Consider the following 18,111-nt stretch of genomic DNA (forward strand, 5'->3'; position numbering starts at 1 on the left):
ATCGCGGTGAAGGTCAGTGTATGATCACGGTGATGGTCAGCGTGTGATCACGGTGATGGTCAGTGTGTGATCACGGTGATGATCAGCGTGTGATCGTGGTGATGGTCAGCGTGTGATCGTGGTGATGGTCAGTGTGTGATCACGGTGATGGTTAGCGTGTGATCGTGGTGAAGGACAGTGTGTGATCGCGGTGATGGTCAGTGTATGATCACGGTGATGGTCAGTGTGTGATCGTGGTGATGGTCAGTGTGTGATCGTGGTGATGGTCAGTATGTGATCGCGGTGATGGTCAGCGTGTGATCGTGGTGATGCTCAGCGTGTGATCGTGGTGATGGTCAGTGTGTGATCACGGTGATGGTCAGTGTGTCATCACGGTGATGGTCAGTGTGTGATCATGGTGATGGTCAGTGTGTGATCACGGTGATGGTCAGTCTGTGATCGCGGTGATGGTCAGTATGTGATCGTGGTGATGGTCAGTGTGTGATCGTGGTGATGGTCAGTGTGTGATCGTGGTGATGGTCAGTATGTGATCGTGGTGATGGTCAGCATGTGATCGCGGTGATGGTCAGTATGTGATCGCAGTGATGGTCAGCGTGTGATCGCAGTGATGGTCAGTGTGTGATCGCGGTGATTGTCAGTGTGTCATCGCGGTGATGGTCAGTGTGTGATCGTGGTGATGGTCAGTGTGTGATCGCGGTGATGGTCAGTCTGTGATCGCGGTGATGGTCAGTATGTGACCGCGGTGATGGTCAGTGTGTGATCGCGGTGATGATCAGCGTGTGATCGTGGTGATGGTCAGTGTGTGATCGTGGTGATGGTCAGTGTGTGATCGTGGTGATGGTCAGTATGTGATCGCGGTGATGGTCAGCGTGTGATCGCGGTGATGGTCAGTGTGTGATCGCGGTGATGGTCAGTGTGTGATCGTGGTAATGGTCAGTGTGTGATCACGGTGATGGTCAGTCTGTGATCGCGGTGATGGTCAGTATGTGATCGTGGTGATGGTCAGTGTGTGATCGCGATGATGGTCAGAGTGTGACCGCGGTGATGGTCAGTATGTGATCGCGGTGAGGGTCAGTGTATGATCATAGTAATGGTCAGTGTGTGATCACGGTGATGGTCAGTGTGTGATCACGGCGATGGTCAGTATGTGATCGTGGTGATGGTCAGCCTGTGATCGTGGTGATGGACAGTGTGTAATCGTGGTGATGGTCAGTGTGTGATCGCGGTGATGTTCAGAATGTGATCGTGGTGATGGTCAGTGTGTGATCACGGTGATGGTCAGTGTGTGATCGCGGTGATGGTCAGCGTGTGATCACGGTGATGGTCAGTGTGTGATCGTGGTGATGGTCAGTATGTGATCGTGGTGATGGTCAGCCTGTGATCGTGGTGATGGACAGTGTGTGATCGTGGTGATGGTCAGTGTGTGATCGCGGTGATGTTCAGAATGTGATCGTGGTGATGGTCAGTGTGTGATCACGGTGATGGTCAGTGTGTGATCGCGGTGAAGGTCAGTGTATGATCACGGTGATGGTCAGCGTGTGATCACGGTGATGGTCAGTGTGTGATCGCGGTGATGGTCAGTGTGTGATCGTGGTGATGGACAGTGTGTGATCGCGGTGATGGTCAGTGTGTGATCGTGGTAATGGTCAGTGTGTGATCACGGTGATGGTCAGTCTGTGATCGCGGTGATGGTCAGTATGTGATCGTGGTGATGGTCAGTGTGTGATCATGGTGATGGTCAGTGTGTGATCACGGTGATGGTCAGTGTGTGATCACGGTGATGGTCAGTCTGTGATCGCGGTGATGGTCAGTATGTGATCGTGGTGATGGTCAGTGTGTGATCACGGTGATGGTCAGTCTGTGATCGCGGTGATGGTCCGTGTGTGATCGTGGTGATGGTCAGTGTGTGATCGCGGTGATGATCAGCGTGTGATCGTGGTGATGGTCAGTGTGTGATCGTGGTGATGGTCAGTATGTGATTGCAGTGATGGTCAGCGTGTGATCGTGGTGATGGTCAGTGTGTGATCGCGGTGATGTTCAGTGTGTGATCGTGGTAATGGTCAGTGTGTGATCACGGTGATGGTCAGTGTGTCATCGCGGTGATGGTCAGTGTGTGATCATGGAGATGGTCAGTGTGTGATCACGGTGATGATCAGCGTGTGATCGCGGTGATGGTCAGTATGTGATCGTGGTGATGGTCAGTGTGTGATCGTGGTGATGGTCAGAGTGTGACCGCGGTGACGGTCAGTATGTGATCGCGGTGAGGGTCAGTGTGTGATCACGGTGATGGTCAGTGCGTGATCGTGGTGATGGTCAGTGTGTGATCACGGTGGTGGTCAGTGTGTGATCATGGTGATGGTCAGTGCGTGATCGTGGTGATGGTCAGTATGTGATCGCAGTGATGGTCAGCGTGTGATCGTGGTGTTGTTCAGTGTGTGATCACGGTGATAGTCAGTGTGCGATCGTGGTAATGGTCAGTTTGTGATCACAGTGATGGTCAGTGTGTCATCGCGGTGATGGTCAGTGTGTGATCATGGTGATGGTCAGTGTGTGATCACGGTGATGGTCAGTCTGTGATCGCGGTGATGGTCAGTATGTGATCGTGGTGATGGTCAGTGTGTGATCATGGTGATGGTCAGTGTGTGATCACGGTGATGGTCAGCGTGTGATCGCAGTGATGGTCAGTATGTGATATTGGTGATGGTCAGTGTGTGATCGCGGTGATGATCAGCGTGTGATCGTGGTGATGGTCAGTGTGTGATCGTGGTGATGGTCAGTATGTGATCGTGGTAATGGTCAGTGTGTGATCACGGTGATGGTCAGTGTGTCATCGCGGTGATGGTCAGTGTGTGATCATGGTGATGGTCAGTGTGTGATCACGGTGATGGTCAGTCTGTGATCGAGGTGATGGTCAGTATGTGATCGTGGTGATGGTCAGTGTGTGATCGCGGTGATGGTCAGAGTGTGACTGCGGTGACGGTCAGTATGTGATCGCGGTGAGGGTCAGTGTGTGATCGTGGTAATGGTCAGTGTGTGATCACGGTGATGGTCAGTGTGTGAAGGTGGTGATGGTCAGTATGTGATCATGGTGATGGTCAGTGTCTGATCGCGGTGATGGTCAGTGTGTGATCTCGGTGATGGTCAGTGTGTGATCACGGCGATGGTCAGTATGTGGTCGCGGTGATGGTCAGTGTGTGATCATGGTGATGATCAGCGTGTGATCGTGGTGATGGTCAGCGTGTGATCGTGGTGATGGTCAGTGTGTGATCACGGTGATGGTCAGTGTGTGATCGCGGTGATGGTCAGTGTATGATCGTGGTAATGGTCAGTGTGTGATCACGGTGATGGTCAGTGTGTGATCGTGGTGATGGTCAGCGTGTGATCGCGGTGATGGTCAGCGTGTGATCGCGGTGGTGGACAGTGTGTGATCATGGTGATGGTCAGTGTGTGATTGCGGTGATGTTCAGAATGTGATCGTGGTGATGGTCAGTGTGTGATCACGGTGATGGTCAGTGTGTGATCGCGGTGATGGCCAGTGTGTGATCGCGGTGAAGGTCAGTGTATGATCATGGTGATGGTCAGTGTGTGATCGTGGTGATGGTCAGTGTGTGATCGCGGTGATGGTCAGTGTGTGACTGTGGTGATGGTCAATGTGTGATCGCGGTAATGGTCAGTGTGTGATCGCAGTTATGGTCAGTGTCTGATCGCGGTGATGGTCAGTGTGTGATCTCGGTGATGGTCAGTGTGTGATCGCGGTGTTGGTCAGTATGTGATCGCGGTGATGGTCAGTGTGTGATCGCGGTGATGGTCAGTGTGTGATCGTCGTTATGGTCACTGTGTGATCACGGTGATGGTCAGTATGTGATCGTGGTGATGGTCAGTGTGTGATCGCGGTGATGGTCAGAATGTGATCGTGGTGACGGTCAGAGTGTGATCGCGGTGATGGTCAGTGTGTGATCGTGGTAATGGTCAGTGTGTGATCACAGTGATGGTCAGTGTGTGATCGTGGTGATGGTCAGTGTGTGATCACGGTGATGGTCAGTGTGTGATCGCGGTGATGGTCAGTGTGTGATCACGGTGCTGGTCAGTGTGTGATCACTGTGATGGTCAGTGTGTGATCACGGTGCTGGTCAGTGTGTGATCACTGTGATGGTCACGGTGTGATGGTGTCGATGGTCAGTATGTGGATGGTGAGGAAGGAAGTGGTAAGTTACAGCGGGATATAGATAAGTTGCAGAGCTGGGCGGAAATGTGGCAAATGGAATTCAATGTAGCTAAGTGCGAAGTCGTTCACTTTGGTAGGAATAACAAGATGATGGATTACTGGGCTAATGGTAGGCTACTTGGTAGTGTGGATGAGCAGAGGGATCTTGGTGTCCATGTACACAGATCTCTGAAAGTTGCCACCCAGGTAAATAGTGATGTGAGGAAGGCATATGGTGTACTGGGCTTTATTGGCAGAGGAATTGAGTTCCGGAGTCCTGAGGTCATGTTGCAGTTGTATAAGATTCTGGTGCGGCCTCATCTGGAGTATTGTGTGCAGTTTTGGTCGCCATACTATAGGAAGGATGTGGAAGCTTTAGAACGGGTGCAGAGGAGGTTTACCAGGATGTTGCCTGGAATGGTAGGAAAATCTTATGAGGAAAGGCTGAGGCACTTGGGGCTGTTCTCATTGGAGAAGAGAAGGTTTAGGGGAGATCTGATAGAAGTGTATAAGATGATTAGGGGTTTAGATAGGGTAGATACTAAGAACCTTTTACAGCTAATGGAGTCAGGTGTTACTAGGGGACATAGCTTTAAATTAAGGGGTGGTAGGTATAGGACAGATGTTAGGGGTAGATTCTTCACACAGCGGGTTGTGAGTTCATGGAATGCCCTGCCAGTAGCAGTGGTGAACTCTCCTTCTTTATGGTCATTTAAGCGGGCATTGGATAGGCATTTGGAAGTTATTGGGCTAGTATAGGTTAGGTAGGATTCGGTCGGCGCAACATCGAGGGCCGAAGGGCCTGTACTGCGCTGTATCCTTCTATGTTCTATGTTCTATGTGATCGCGGTGATGGTCAGTGTGTGATCGCAGTGATGGTCAGTATGTGATCGCGGTGATGGTCAGTGTGTGATCGCGGTGATGGTCAGTGTGTGATGGTGGTAATTGTCAGAGTGTGATCGCGGTGATGGTCAGTGTATGATCGTGGTGATGGTCAGTGTGTGATCACGGTGATGTCCGTGTGTGATCGCGGTGATGGCCAGTGTGTGACCACGGTGAAGATCAGTGCGTGATCGCGGCATTGGTCAGTATGTGATTGCGGTGATGGTCAGTGTGTGATCGCGGTGATGGTCAGTGTGTGATGGCGGTGATGGACAGTGTGTGATGGCGGTGATGGTCAGTGTGTGATCTCGGTGATGGTCAGTGTGTGAGTGTGGTGATGGTCAGTGTGTGATCACGGTGATGGTCAGTATGTGATCGCGGTGATGGTCAGTGTGTGATCGCGGTGATGGTCAGTGTGTGATGGTGGTAATTGTCAGAGTGTGATCGCGGTGATGGTCAGTGTATGATCGTGGTGATGGTCAGTGTGTGATCACGGTGATGGTCAGTGTGTGATCGCGGTGATGGTCAGTGTGTGATCGCGGTGATTGTCACTGTGTGATCACGGTGATGGTCAGTATGTGATTGCGGTGATGATCAGTGTGTGATCGCGGTGATGGTCAGTGTGTGATCGCGGTGATGGTCAGTGTGCGATCGCGGTGATGATCAGTGTGTGATCGCGGTGATGATCAGTGTGTGATCGCGGTGATGGTCAGTATGCGATCGCGGTGATGGTCAGTGTGTGATCGCGGTGATGGTTAGTGTGTGATCACGGTGATGGTCAGTGTGTGTCCGTGGTGATGGTTAGAATGTGATCGCGGTGATGGTCAGTGTGTGATCGTGTTGATGGTCAGTGTGTGATCGCGGTGATGGTCAGTGTGTGATTACGGTGATGGTCAGTGTGTGATCGTGGTGATGGTCAGTATGTGATCACGGTGATGGTCAGTACGTGATCGCGCTGATGGTCAGTGTGTGATTATGGTGATGGTCAGTGTGTGATCACGGTGATGGTCAGTGTGTGATCGCGGTGATGGTCAGTGTGTGATCGCGGTGAAGGTCAGTGCGTGATCACGGTGATGGTCAGTGTGTGATCGTGGTGATGGTCAGTGTGTGATCGCGGTGGTGGTCAGTGTGTGATCGCGCTGATGGTCAGTGTGTGATCTTGGTGATGGTCAGTGTGTGATCGCGGTGGTGGTCAGTGTGTGATCGCGGTGATGGTCAGTGTGTGATCGTGTTGAATGTCAGTGTGTGATCGTGGTAATGGTCAGTGTGTGATCACGGTGATGGTCAGTGTGTGATCGCGGTGGTGGTCAGTGTGTGATCGCGGTGATGGTCAGTGTGTGATCGTGTTGAATGTCAGTGTGTGATCGTGTTGAATGTCAGTGTGTGATCGTGGTAATGGTCAGTGTGTGATCACGGTGATGGTCAGTGTGTGATCGTGGTGATGGTCAGTGTGTGGTCACGGTGATGGTCAGTGTGTGATCGCAGTGATGGTCAGTATGTGATCGTGGTGTTGGTCAGCGTGTGATCGTGGTGATGGTCAGTGTGTGATTGCGGTGAAGGTCAGTGTGTGATCACGGTGATGGTCAGTGTGTGACCGCGATGATGGTCAGTGTATGATCGTGGTAATGGTCAGTGTGTGATCACGGTGATGGTCAGTGTGTGATCGTGGTGATGGTCAGCGTGTGATCGCGGTGATGGTCAGCGTGTGATCGCGGTGATGGACAGTGTGTGATCGTGGTGATGGTCAGTGTGTGGTCACGGTGATGGTCAGTGTGTGATCGCAGTGATGGTCAGTATGTGATCGTGGTGTTGGTCAGCGTGTGATCGTGGTGATGGTCAGTGTGTGATTGCGGTGAAGGTCAGTGTGTGATCACGGTGATGGTCAGTGTGTGACCGCGATGATGGTCAGTGTATGATCGTGGTGATGGTCAGTGTGTGACCACGGTGATGGTCAGTGTGTGATCGCGGTGATGTTCAGTGTGTGATCGCGGTGATGTTCAGTGTGTGATCGCGGTGATGGTCAGTGTGTGATCGCGGTGATGTTCAGTGTGTGATCGCGGTGATGGTCAGTGTGTGACCACGGTGATGGTCAGTGTGTGATCGCGGTGATGGTCAGTGTGTGATCGCGGTGATGTTCAGTGTGTGATCGCGGTGATGGTCAGTGTATGATCGCGGTGATGTTCAGTGTGTGATCACGGCGATGGTCAGTATGTGATCGCGGTGATGGTCAGTGTGTGATCATGGTGATGGTCAGCGTGTGATCGTGCTGAAGGTCAGTGTGTGACCACGGTGATGGTCAGTGTGTGATCGCGGTGAAGGTCAGTGTGTGATCGCGGTGATGGTCAGTGTGTGATCGCGGTGATGGTCAGTGTATGATCGTGGTAATGGTCAGTGTGTGATCACGGTGATGGTCAGTGCGTGATCACGGTGATGGTCAGTATGTGATCGTGGTGATGGTCAGTGTGTGATCGTGGAGATGGTCAGTGTGCGATCGCGGAGATGGTCAGTGTGTGATCACGGTGATGGTCAGTGTGTGATCACGGTGATGGTCAGTGTGTGATCGCAGTGATGGTCAGTATGTGATCGTGGTGTTGGTCAGCGTGTGATCGTGGTGATGGTCAGTGTGTGATTGCGGTGAAGGTCAGTGTGAGATCACAGTGATGGTCAGTGTGTGATTGTGGTGATGGTCAGCGTGTGATCGCGGTGATGGTCAGTGTGTGATCGCGGTGATGGTCAGTGTGTGACCACGGTGATGGTCAGTGTGTGATCGCGGTGATGGTCAGTGTGTGATCGCGGTGATGTTCAGTGTGTGATCGCGGTGATGGTCAGTGTATGATCGTGGTGATGGTCAGTGTGTGACCACGGTGATGGTCAGTGTGTGATCGCGGTGATGTTCAGTGTGTGATCGCGGTGATGTTCAGTGTGTGATCGCGGTGATGGTCAGTGTGTGATCGCGGTGATGTTCAGTGTGTGATCGCGGTGATGGTCAGTGTGTGACCACGGTGATGGTCAGTGTGTGATCGCGGTGATGTTCAGTGTGTGATCGCGGTGATGGTCAGTGTATGATCGTGGTGATGGTCAGTGTGTGATCACGGTGATGGTCAGTGTGTGATCGCGGTGATGGTCAGTGTGTGATCGCGGTGATTGTCACTGTGTGATCACGGTGATGGTCAGTATGTGATTGCGGTGATGATCAGTGTGTGATCGCGGTGATGGTCAGTGTGTGATCGCAGTGATGGTCAGTGTGCGATCGCGGTGATGATCAGTGTGTGATCGCGGTGATGATCAGTGTGTGATCGCGGTGATGGTCAGTATGCGATCGCGGTGATGGTCAGTGTGTGATCGCGGTGATGGTTAGTGTGTGATCACGGTGATGGTCAGTGTGTGTCCGTGGTGATGGTTAGAATGTGATCGCGGTGATGGTCAGTGTGTGATCGTGTTGATGGTCAGTGTGTGATCGCGGTGATGGTCAGTGTGTGATTACGGTGATGGTCAGTGTGTGATCGTGGTGATGGTCAGTATGTGATCACAGTGATGGTCAGTACGTGATCGCGCTGATGGTCAGTGTGTGATTATGGTGATGGTCAGTGTGTGATCACGGTGATGGTCAGTGTGTGATCGCGGTGATGGTCAGTGTGTGATCGCGGTGAAGGTCAGTGCGTGATCACGGTGATGGTCAGTGTGTGATCGTGGTGATGGTCAGTGTGTGATCGCGGTGGTGGTCAGTGTGTGATCGCGCTGATGGTCAGTGTGTGATCTTGGTGATGGTCAGTGTGTGATCGCGGTGGTGGTCAGTGTGTGATCGCGGTGATGGTCAGTGTGTGATCGTGTTGAATGTCAGTGTGTGATCGTGGTAATGGTCAGTGTGTGATCACGGTGATGGTCAGTGTGTGATCGCGGTGGTGGTCAGTGTGTGATCGCGGTGATGGTCAGTGTGTGATCGTGTTGAATGTCAGTGTGTGATCGTGTTGAATGTCAGTGTGTGATCGTGGTAATGGTCAGTGTGTGATCACGGTGATGGTCAGTGTGTGATCGTGGTGATGGTCAGTGTGTGGTCACGGTGATGGTCAGTGTGTGATCGCAGTGATGGTCAGTATGTGATCGTGGTGTTGGTCAGCGTGTGATCGTGGTGATGGTCAGTGTGTGATTGCGGTGAAGGTCAGTGTGTGATCACGGTGATGGTCAGTGTGTGACCGCGATGATGGTCAGTGTATGATCGTGGTAATGGTCAGTGTGTGATCACGGTGATGGTCAGTGTGTGATCGTGGTGATGGTCAGCGTGTGATCGCGGTGATGGTCAGCGTGTGATCGCGGTGATGGACAGTGTGTGATCGTGGTGATGGTCAGTGTGTGGTCACGGTGATGGTCAGTGTGTGATCGCAGTGATGGTCAGTATGTGATCGTGGTGTTGGTCAGCGTGTGATCGTGGTGATGGTCAGTGTGTGATTGCGGTGAAGGTCAGTGTGTGATCACGGTGATGGTCAGTGTGTGACCGCGATGATGGTCAGTGTATGATCGTGGTGATGGTCAGTGTGTGACCACGGTGATGGTCAGTGTGTGATCGCGGTGATGTTCAGTGTGTGATCGCGGTGATGTTCAGTGTGTGATCGCGGTGATGGTCAGTGTGTGATCGCGGTGATGTTCAGTGTGTGATCGCGGTGATGGTCAGTGTGTGACCACGGTGATGGTCAGTGTGTGATCGCGGTGATGGTCAGTGTGTGATCGCGGTGATGTTCAGTGTGTGATCGCGGTGATGGTCAGTGTATGATCGTGGTGATGGTCAGTGTGTGACCACGGTGATGGTCAGTGTGTGATCGCGGTGATGTTCAGTGTGTGATCGCGGTGATGTTCAGTGTGTGATCGCGGTGATGGTCAGTGTGTGATCGCGGTGATGTTCAGTGTGTGATCGCGGTGATGGTCAGTGTGTGACCACGGTGATGGTCAGTGTGTGATCGCGGTGATGTTCAGTGTGTGATCGCGGTGATGGTCAGTGTGTGGTGATGTTTGGGTCCAAGGATTTGGAATTGAATGGGAATTCTCTGTGACAAAGTGGGAGTGAAGCCACTGAATCCGTTCTGCGCTGTCTGCCCCGTACTGGCCTGGGTCATTTATTCATTAATTCGCTGTGACACAGATTGAAATGCAGTTTGGGTTATTCCCTCCCGGATTGTCCCGGTGTCTCTGATGGTGGAGAGGTTCCCCTTCATGGGAGGGTCCAGCCTTTTGTTCAGGAGCTGGCCGTTGCAATATCTCTCGGTCACTTTCAGATCTGTCAGTGTTTGTGCTTTTACACTTGGTTCCAACTCCATACACTTTCTCAAAACAGGTCAATCACTTTGCAGGCAGCTCAGGAAAGGTGCAGAGAGAGAGCCCACAGTCCCAAAAGCAACGATATTCGGAAAATAACAGACTGCTCTACATTTTGCAGTCGGTCTAATTGTGACTCCAGTCCTGGATTGACGCCAACATCTTGACCCTGAGGTCAGGCTGCTGGGGTACAGAGGTGTGCGGAGATCTGGGGTAAAGGCAGCAGCTTGACCTGATGGAGCGAGTGGCCTCCTTCCGTGCTGTAACAGTTCCAATCTTCCCTGGGATTCCCAGGAGGAGGAGGAGGAGCACACGGAAACACATCTCGACACTGACACCACCCGATAGCCAGTCTCCCCAGTCTCCCCGGGCTGGAGGATACAGAGATCCCTGGACAGGGTCTGAGTGTTCCTCATGGGCTGGGTGTCACACAGCCACTGGATCCAGTCCCGTGTGTGTCTCCTGGTGCCTTCGCAGATCCACCTTCCGCTGAAAGCCTTTCCCACAGGCCGAGCAGATGAAGGGTTTGAAGCCGGTGTGCTTGCGGCTGTGAGTAATCAGATTGGAACTCTGGCTGAAAGCTTTCCCACAAACCTGACACTTGTGAGGCTTCTCACCTGAAAGAGAGGATTGTTCACCACAGCACAGTCACCATCGTGTCAGAGCAGCACAGTCACCATCGTGTCAGACCGGCACAGTCACCATCGTGTCAGAGCAGCACAGTCACCATCGTGTCAGACCAGCACAGTCACCATCGTGTCAGACCAGCACAGTCACCATCGTGTCAGAGCAGCACAGTCACCATCGTGTCAGACCAGCACAGTCACCATCGTGTCAGAGCAGCACAGTCACCATCGTGTCAGAGCGGCACAGTCACCATCGTGTCAGACCAGCACAGTCACCATCGTGTCAGACCAGCACAGTCACCATCGTGTCAGAGCGGCACAGTCACCATCGTGTCAGAGCAGCACAGTCACCATCGTGTCAGACCAGCACAGTCACCATCGTGTCAGAGCAGCACAGTCACCATCGTGTCAGAGCAGCACAAAACGGGCACTGCTTCATCGCCAGTGTCTCACTGCCAATACGTGGGAGTGTGTACCCAGCAGTGTGCCCGTACCTGTGGGAGTGTGTACCCAGCGGTGAGGCCGTACCTGTGGGAGTGTGTACCCAGCAGTGTGCCCGTACCTGTGGGAGTGTGTACCCAGCAGTGAGGCCGTACCTGTGGGAGTGTGTACCCAGCGGTGAGGCCGTACCTGTGGGAGTGTGTACCCAGCAGTGAGGCCGTACCTGTGGGAGTGTGTACCCAGCGGTGAGGCCGTACCTGTGGGAGTGTGTACCCAGCAGTGAGGCCGTACCTGTGGGAGTGTGTACCCAGCAGTGAGGCCGTACCTGTGGGAGTGTGTACCCAGCAGTGTGCCCGTACCTGTGGGAGTGTGTACCCAGCAGTGAGCCCGTTCCTGTGGGAGTGTGTACCCGGCAGTGTGCCCGTACCTGTGGGAGTGTGTACACAGCAGTGTGCACGTACCTGTGGGAGGGTGTACCCGGCAGTGTGCCCGTACCTGTGGGAGTGTGTACCCGGCAGTGTGCCCGTACCTGTGGGAGGGTGTACCCAGCAGTGAGGCCGTACCTGTGGGAGTGTGTACACAGCAGTGAGGCCGTACCTGTGGGAGTGTGTACACAGCAGTGTGCCCGTACCTGTGGGAGTGTGTACACAGCAGTGAGGCCGTACCTGTGGGAGTGTGTACCCAGCAGTGAGGCCGTACCTGTGGGAGTGTGTACCCAGCAGTGTGCCCGTACCTGTGGGAGGGTGTACCCAGCAGTGTGCCCGTACCTGTGGGAGGGTGTACCCAGCAGTGTGCCCGTACCTGTGGGAGGGTGTACCCAGCAGTGAGGCCGTACCTGTGGGAGTGTGTACCCGGCAGTGAGGCCGTACCTGTGGGAGTGTGTACCCAGCAGTGTGCCCGTACCTGTGGGAGGGTGTACCCAGCAGTGTGCCCGTACCTGTGGGAGGGTGTACCCAGCAGTGTGCCCGTACCTGTGGGAGGGTGTACCCAGCAGTGAGGCCGTACCTGTGGGAGGGTGTACCCAGCAGTGTGCCCGTACCTGTGGGAGTGTGTACCCAGCAGTGAGGCCGTACCTGTGGGAGCGTGTACCCAGCAGTGAGGCCGTACCTGTGGGAGGGTGTACACAGCAGTGTGCCCGTACCTGTGGGAGTGTGTACCCAGCGGTGAGCCCGTACCTGTGGGAGTGTGTACCCAGCAGTGAGGCCGTACCTGTGGGAGTGTGTACACAGCAGTGTGCCCGTACCTGTGGGAGTGTGTACCCAGCAGTGTGCCCGTACCTGTGGGAGTGTGTACACAGCAGTGTGCCCGTACCTGTGGGAGTGTGTACCCGGCAGTGAGGCCGTACCTGCGTGAGTGTGTACACAGCGGTGAGCCCGTACCTGTGGGAGTGTGTACCCAGCAGTGTGCCCGTACCTGTGGGAGTGTGTACCCAGCAGTGTGCCCGTACCTGTGTGAGTGTGTACACAGCGGTGAGCCCGTACCTGTGGGAGTGTGTACCCAGCAGTGAGCCCGTACCTGTGGGAGTGTGTACACAGCAGTGAGGCCGTACCTGTGGGAGTGTGTACCCAGCAGTGAGGCCGTACCTGTGGGAGGGTGTACCCAGCAGTGAGGCCGTACCTGTGGGAGTGTGTACCCAGCAGTGAGGCCGTACCTGTGGGAGTGTGTACCCAGCAGTGTGCCCGTACCTGTGGGAGTGTGTACACAGCAGTGAGGCCGTACCTGTGGGAGTGTGTACCCAGCAGTGAGGCCGTACCTGTGGGAGTGTGTACACAGCAGTGAGGCCGTACCTGTGGGAGTGTGTACCCAGCGGTGAGGCCGTACCTGTGGGAGGGTGTACCCAGCAGTGAGGCCGTACCTGTGGGAGTGTGTACCCAGCAGTGAGGCCGTACCTGTGGGAGCGTGTACCCAGCGGTGTGCCCGTACCTGTGGGAGGGTGTACCCAGCAGTGAGGCCGTACCTGTGGGAGTGTGTACCCAGCAGTGTGCCCGTACCTGTGTGAGTGTGTACACAGCGGTGAGCCCGTACCTGTGGGAGTGTGTACCCAGCAGTGTGCCCGTACCTGTGTGAGTGTGTACACAGCGGTGAGCCCGTACCTGTGGGAGTGTGTACCCAGCAGTGTGCCCGTACCTGTGGGAGTGTGTACACAGCAGTGAGGCCGTACCTGTGGGAGTGTGTACCCAGCAGTGAGGCCGTACCTGTGGGAGGGTGTACCCAGCAGTGAGGCCGTACCTGTGGGAGTGTGTACCCAGCAGTGAGGCCGTACCTGTGGGAGCGTGTACCCAGCGGTGTGCCCGTACCTGTGGGAGGGTGTACCCAGCAGTGAGGCCGTACCTGTGGGAGTGTGTACCCAGCAGTGTGCCCGTACCTGTGTGAGTGTGTACACAGCGGTGAGCCCGTACCTGTGGGAGTGTGTACCCAGCAGTGAGGCCGTACCTGTGGGAGGGTGTACACAGCAGTGAGGCCGTACCTGTGGGAGGGTGTACCCGGCAGTGAGGCCGTACCTGTGGGAGCGTGTACCCAGCGGTGTGCCCGTACCTGTGGGAGGGTGTACCCAGCAGTGAGGCCGTACCTGTGGGAGTGTGTACCCAGCAGTGTGCCCGTACCTGTGTGAGTGTGTACACAGCGGTGAGCCCGTACCTGTGGGAGTGTGTACCCAGCAGTGTGCCCGTACCTGTGTGAGTGTGTACACAGCGGTGAGCCCGTACCTGTGGGAGTGTGTACCCAGCAGTGTGCCCGTACCTGTGGGAGTGTGTACACAGCAGTGAGGCCGTACCTGTGGGAGTGTGTACCCAGCAGTGAGGCCGTACCTGTGGGAGGGTGTACCCAGCAGTGAGGCCGTACCTGTGGGAGTGTGTACCCAGCAGTGAGGCCGTACCTGTGGGAGTGTGTACACAGCAGTGTGCCCGTACCTGTGGGAGTGTGTACCCAGCAGTGAGCCCGTACCTGTGGGAGTGCGTACCCAGCAGTGAGGCCGTACCTGTGGGAGTGTGTACCCAGCAGTGAGCCCGTACCTGTGGGAGTGTGTACACAGCAGTGTGCCCGTACCTGTGGGAGTGTGTACCCAGCAGTGAGGCCGTACCTGTGGGAGTGTGTACCCAGCAGTGAGGCCGTACCTGTGGGAGTGTGTACCCAGCAGTGTGCCCGTACCTGTGGGAGTGTGTACCCAGCAGTGTGCCCGTACCTGTGGGAGGGTGTACCCAGCAGTGTGCCCGTACCTGTGGGAGGGTGTACCCAGCAGTGAGGCCGTACCTGTGGGAGGGTGTACCCAGCAGTGAGGCCGTACCTGTGGGAGTGTGTACCCAGCAGTGTGCCCGTACCTGTGGGAGTGTGTACCCAGCAGTGAGGCCGTACCTGTGGGAGGGTGTACCCAGCAGTGAGGCCGTACCTGTGGGAGCGTGTACCCAGCAGTGAGGCCGTACCTGTGGGAGCGTGTACCCAGCAGTGAGGCCGTACCTGTGGGAGTGTGTACCCAGCAGTGAGGCCGTACCTGTGGGAGTGTGTACACAGCAGTGTGCCCGTACCTGTGGGAGTGTGTACACAGCAGTGTGCCCGTACCTGTGGGAGTGTGTACACAGCAGTGTGCCCGTACCTGTGGGAGTGTGTACACAGCAGTGAGGCCGTACCTGTGGGAGTGTGTACCCAGCAGTGAGGCCGTACCTGTGGGAGGGTGTACACAGCAGTGTGCCCGTACCTGTGGGAGTGTGTACCCAGCAGTGAGGCCGTACCTGTGGGAGCGTGTACCCAGCAGTGAGGCCGTACCTGTGGGAGGGTGTACACAGCAGTGTGCCCGTACCTGTGGGAGTGTGTACCCAGCAGTGAGGCCGTACCTGTGGGAGTGTGTACCCGGCAGTGAGGCCGTACCTGTGGGAGTGTGTACACAGCAGTGAGGCCGTACCTGTGGGAGGGTGTACCCGGCAGTGAGGCCGTACCTGTGGGAGTGTGTACACAGCAGTGTGCCCGTACCTGTGGGAGTGTGTACCCAGCAGTGTGCCCGTACCTGTGTGAGTGTGTACACAGCGGTGAGCCCGTACCTGTGGGAGTGTGTACCCAGCAGTGAGCCCGTACCTGTGGGAGTGTGTACCCAGCAGTGTGCCCGTACCTGTGGGAGTGTGTACCCAGCAGTGTGCCCGTACCTGTGTGAGTGTGTACACAGCGGTGAGCCCGTACCTGTGGGAGTGTGTACCCAGCAGTGTGCCCGTACCTGTGGGAGTGTGTACACAGCAGTGAGGCCGTACCTGTGGGAGTGTGTACCCAGCAGTGAGGCCGTACCTGTGGGAGGGTGTACCCAGCAGTGAGGCCGTACCTGTGGGAGTGTGTACCCAGCAGTGAGGCCGTACCTGTGGGAGTGTGTACACAGCAGTGTGCCCGTACCTGTGGGAGTGTGTACCCAGCAGTGAGCCCGTACCTGTGTGAGTGTGTACACAGCAGTGAGGCCGTACCTGTGGGAGTGTGTACCCAGCAGTGTGCCCGTACCTGTGGGAGTGTGTACCCAGCAGTGAGGCCGTACCTGTGGGACTGTGTACAAAAGCAGTGAGGCCGTACCTGTGGGAGGGTGTACACAGCAGTGAGCCCGTACCTGTGGGAGTGTGTACCCAGCAGTGTGCCCGTACCTGTGGGAGTGTGTACACAGCAGTGAGGCCGTACCTGTGGGAGGGTGTACACAGCAGTGTGCCCGTACCTGTGGGAGTGTGTACCCAGCAGTGAACCCGTACCTGTGGGAGTGTGTACCCAGCAGTGTGCCCGTACCTGTGGGAGTGTGTACCCGGCAGTGAACCCGTACCTGTGGGAGTGTGTACCCAGCAGTGAACCCGTACCTGTGGGAGTGTGTACCCAGCAGTGAACCCGTACCTGTGGGAGTGTGTACCCGGCAGTGAGCCCTTACCTGTGGGAGTGTGTACACAGCAGTGTGCCCGTGCCTGTGGGAGTGTGTACCCAGCAGTGAGGCCGTACCTGTGGGAGTGTGTACCCAGCAGTGAGGCCGTACCTGTGGGAGGGTGTACCCAGCAGTGTGCCCGTACCTGTGGGAGTGTGTACCCAGCAGTGAGGCCGTACCTGTGGGAGTGTGTACACAGCAGTGAGGCCGTACCTGTGGGAGGGTGTACACAGCAGTGTGCCCGTACCTGTGGGAGAGTGTACCCGGCAGTGTGCCCGTACCTGTGGGAGTGTGTACCCAGCAGTGAGGCCGTACCTGTGGGAGTGTGTACCCAGCAGTGAGGCCGTACCTGTGGGAGTGTGTACCCAGCAGCGAGGCCGTACCTGTGGGAGTGTGTACCCAGCAGCGAGGCCGTACCTGTGGGAGGGTGTACACAGCAGTGAGGCCGTACCTGTGGGAGTGTGTACCGGGCAGTGAGGCCGTACCTGTGGGAGTGTGTACACAGCAGTGTGCCCGTACCTGTGGGAGTGTGTACCCAGCAGTGTGCCCGTACCTGTGGGAGGGTGTACCCAGCAGTGAGCCCGTACCTGTGGGAGTGTGTACACAGCAGTGAGGCCGTACCTGTGGGAGGGTGTACCCAGCAGTGTGCCCGTACCTGTGGGAGTGTGTACCCAGCAGTGAGGCCATACCTGTGGGAGTGTGTACCCAGCAGTGAGGCCGTACCTGTGGGAGTGTGTACCCAGCAGTGTGCCCGTACCTGTGGGAGTGTGTACCCAGCAGTGAGGCCATACCTGTGGGAGGGTGTACCCAGCAGTGAGGCCGTACCTGTGGGAGGGTGTACCCAGCAGTGTGCCCGTACCTGTGGGAGGGTGTACACAGCAGTGTGCCCGTACCTGTGGGAGGGTGTACCCAGCAGTGTGCCCGTACCTGTGGGAGTGTGTACACAGCAGTGAGCCCGTACCTGTGGGAGGGTGTACCCAGCAGTGAGGCCGTACCTGTGGGAGTGTGTACCCAGCAGTGAGGCCGTACCTGTGGGAGGGTGTACCCAGCAGTGAGGCCGTACCTGTGGGAGTGTGTACACAGCAGTGAGGCCGTACCTGTGGGAGTGTGTACCCAGCAGTGAGGCCGTACCTGTGGGAGTGTGTACACAGCAGTGAGGCCGTACCTGTGGGAGTGTGTACCCAGCAGTGAGGCCGTACCTGTGGGAGTGTGTACACAGCAGTGAGGCCGTACCTGTGGGAGTGTGTACCCAGCAGTGAGGCCGTACCTGTGGGAGTGTGTACCCAGCAGTGAGGCCGTACCTGTGGGAGTGTGTACCCAGCAGTGAGGCCGTACCTGTGGGAGTGTGTACACAGCAGTGAGGCCGTACCTGTGGGAGTGTGTACCCAGCAGTGTGCCCGTACCTGTGGGAGTGTGTACCCAGCAGTGTGCCCGTACCTGTGGGAGTGTGTACCCAGCAGTGAGGCCGTACCTGTGGGAGTGTGTACCCAGCAGTGAGCCCGTACCTGTGGGAGTGTGTACACAGCAGTGAGGCCGTACCTGTGGGAGTGTGTACCCAGCAGTGAGGCCGTACCTGTGGGAGTGTGTACCCAGCAGTGAGCCAGTACCTGTGGGAGTGTGTACACAGCAGTGTGCCCGTACCTGTGGGAGTGTGTACACAGCAGTGTGCCCGTACCTGTGGGAGAGTGTACCCGGCAGTGTGCCCGTACCTGTGGGAGTGTGTACCCAGCAGTGAGGCCGTACCTGTGGGAGTGTGTACCCAGCAGTGAGGCCGTACC

At 55.9% G+C, this 18,111-nt stretch overlaps 1 protein-coding gene across 2 annotated transcripts in view; it reads right to left on the reverse strand.

Annotated features, from left to right (window-relative positions):
* Nucleotides 1-10,177: 10,177 nt before the first annotated feature.
* The window catches only part of LOC132836041 (zinc finger protein Gfi-1-like), an 88,714-nt gene continuing 80,780 nt past the window's right edge, over nt 10,178-18,111 (reverse strand). For both annotated transcript variants that reach the window (XM_060855274.1, XM_060855273.1), the window contains one exon: nt 10,178-11,010. In XM_060855274.1, the coding sequence (XP_060711257.1) occupies nt 10,820-11,010 (191 nt within the window). In that variant the 3' untranslated portion in view covers nt 10,178-10,819. The remainder of the gene's footprint in view (nt 11,011-18,111) is intronic.

This window comes from Hemiscyllium ocellatum, chromosome 45, assembly GCF_020745735.1.
Source record: "Hemiscyllium ocellatum isolate sHemOce1 chromosome 45, sHemOce1.pat.X.cur, whole genome shotgun sequence".
NCBI classification, from domain to species: Eukaryota; Metazoa; Chordata; class Chondrichthyes; order Orectolobiformes; family Hemiscylliidae; genus Hemiscyllium; species Hemiscyllium ocellatum.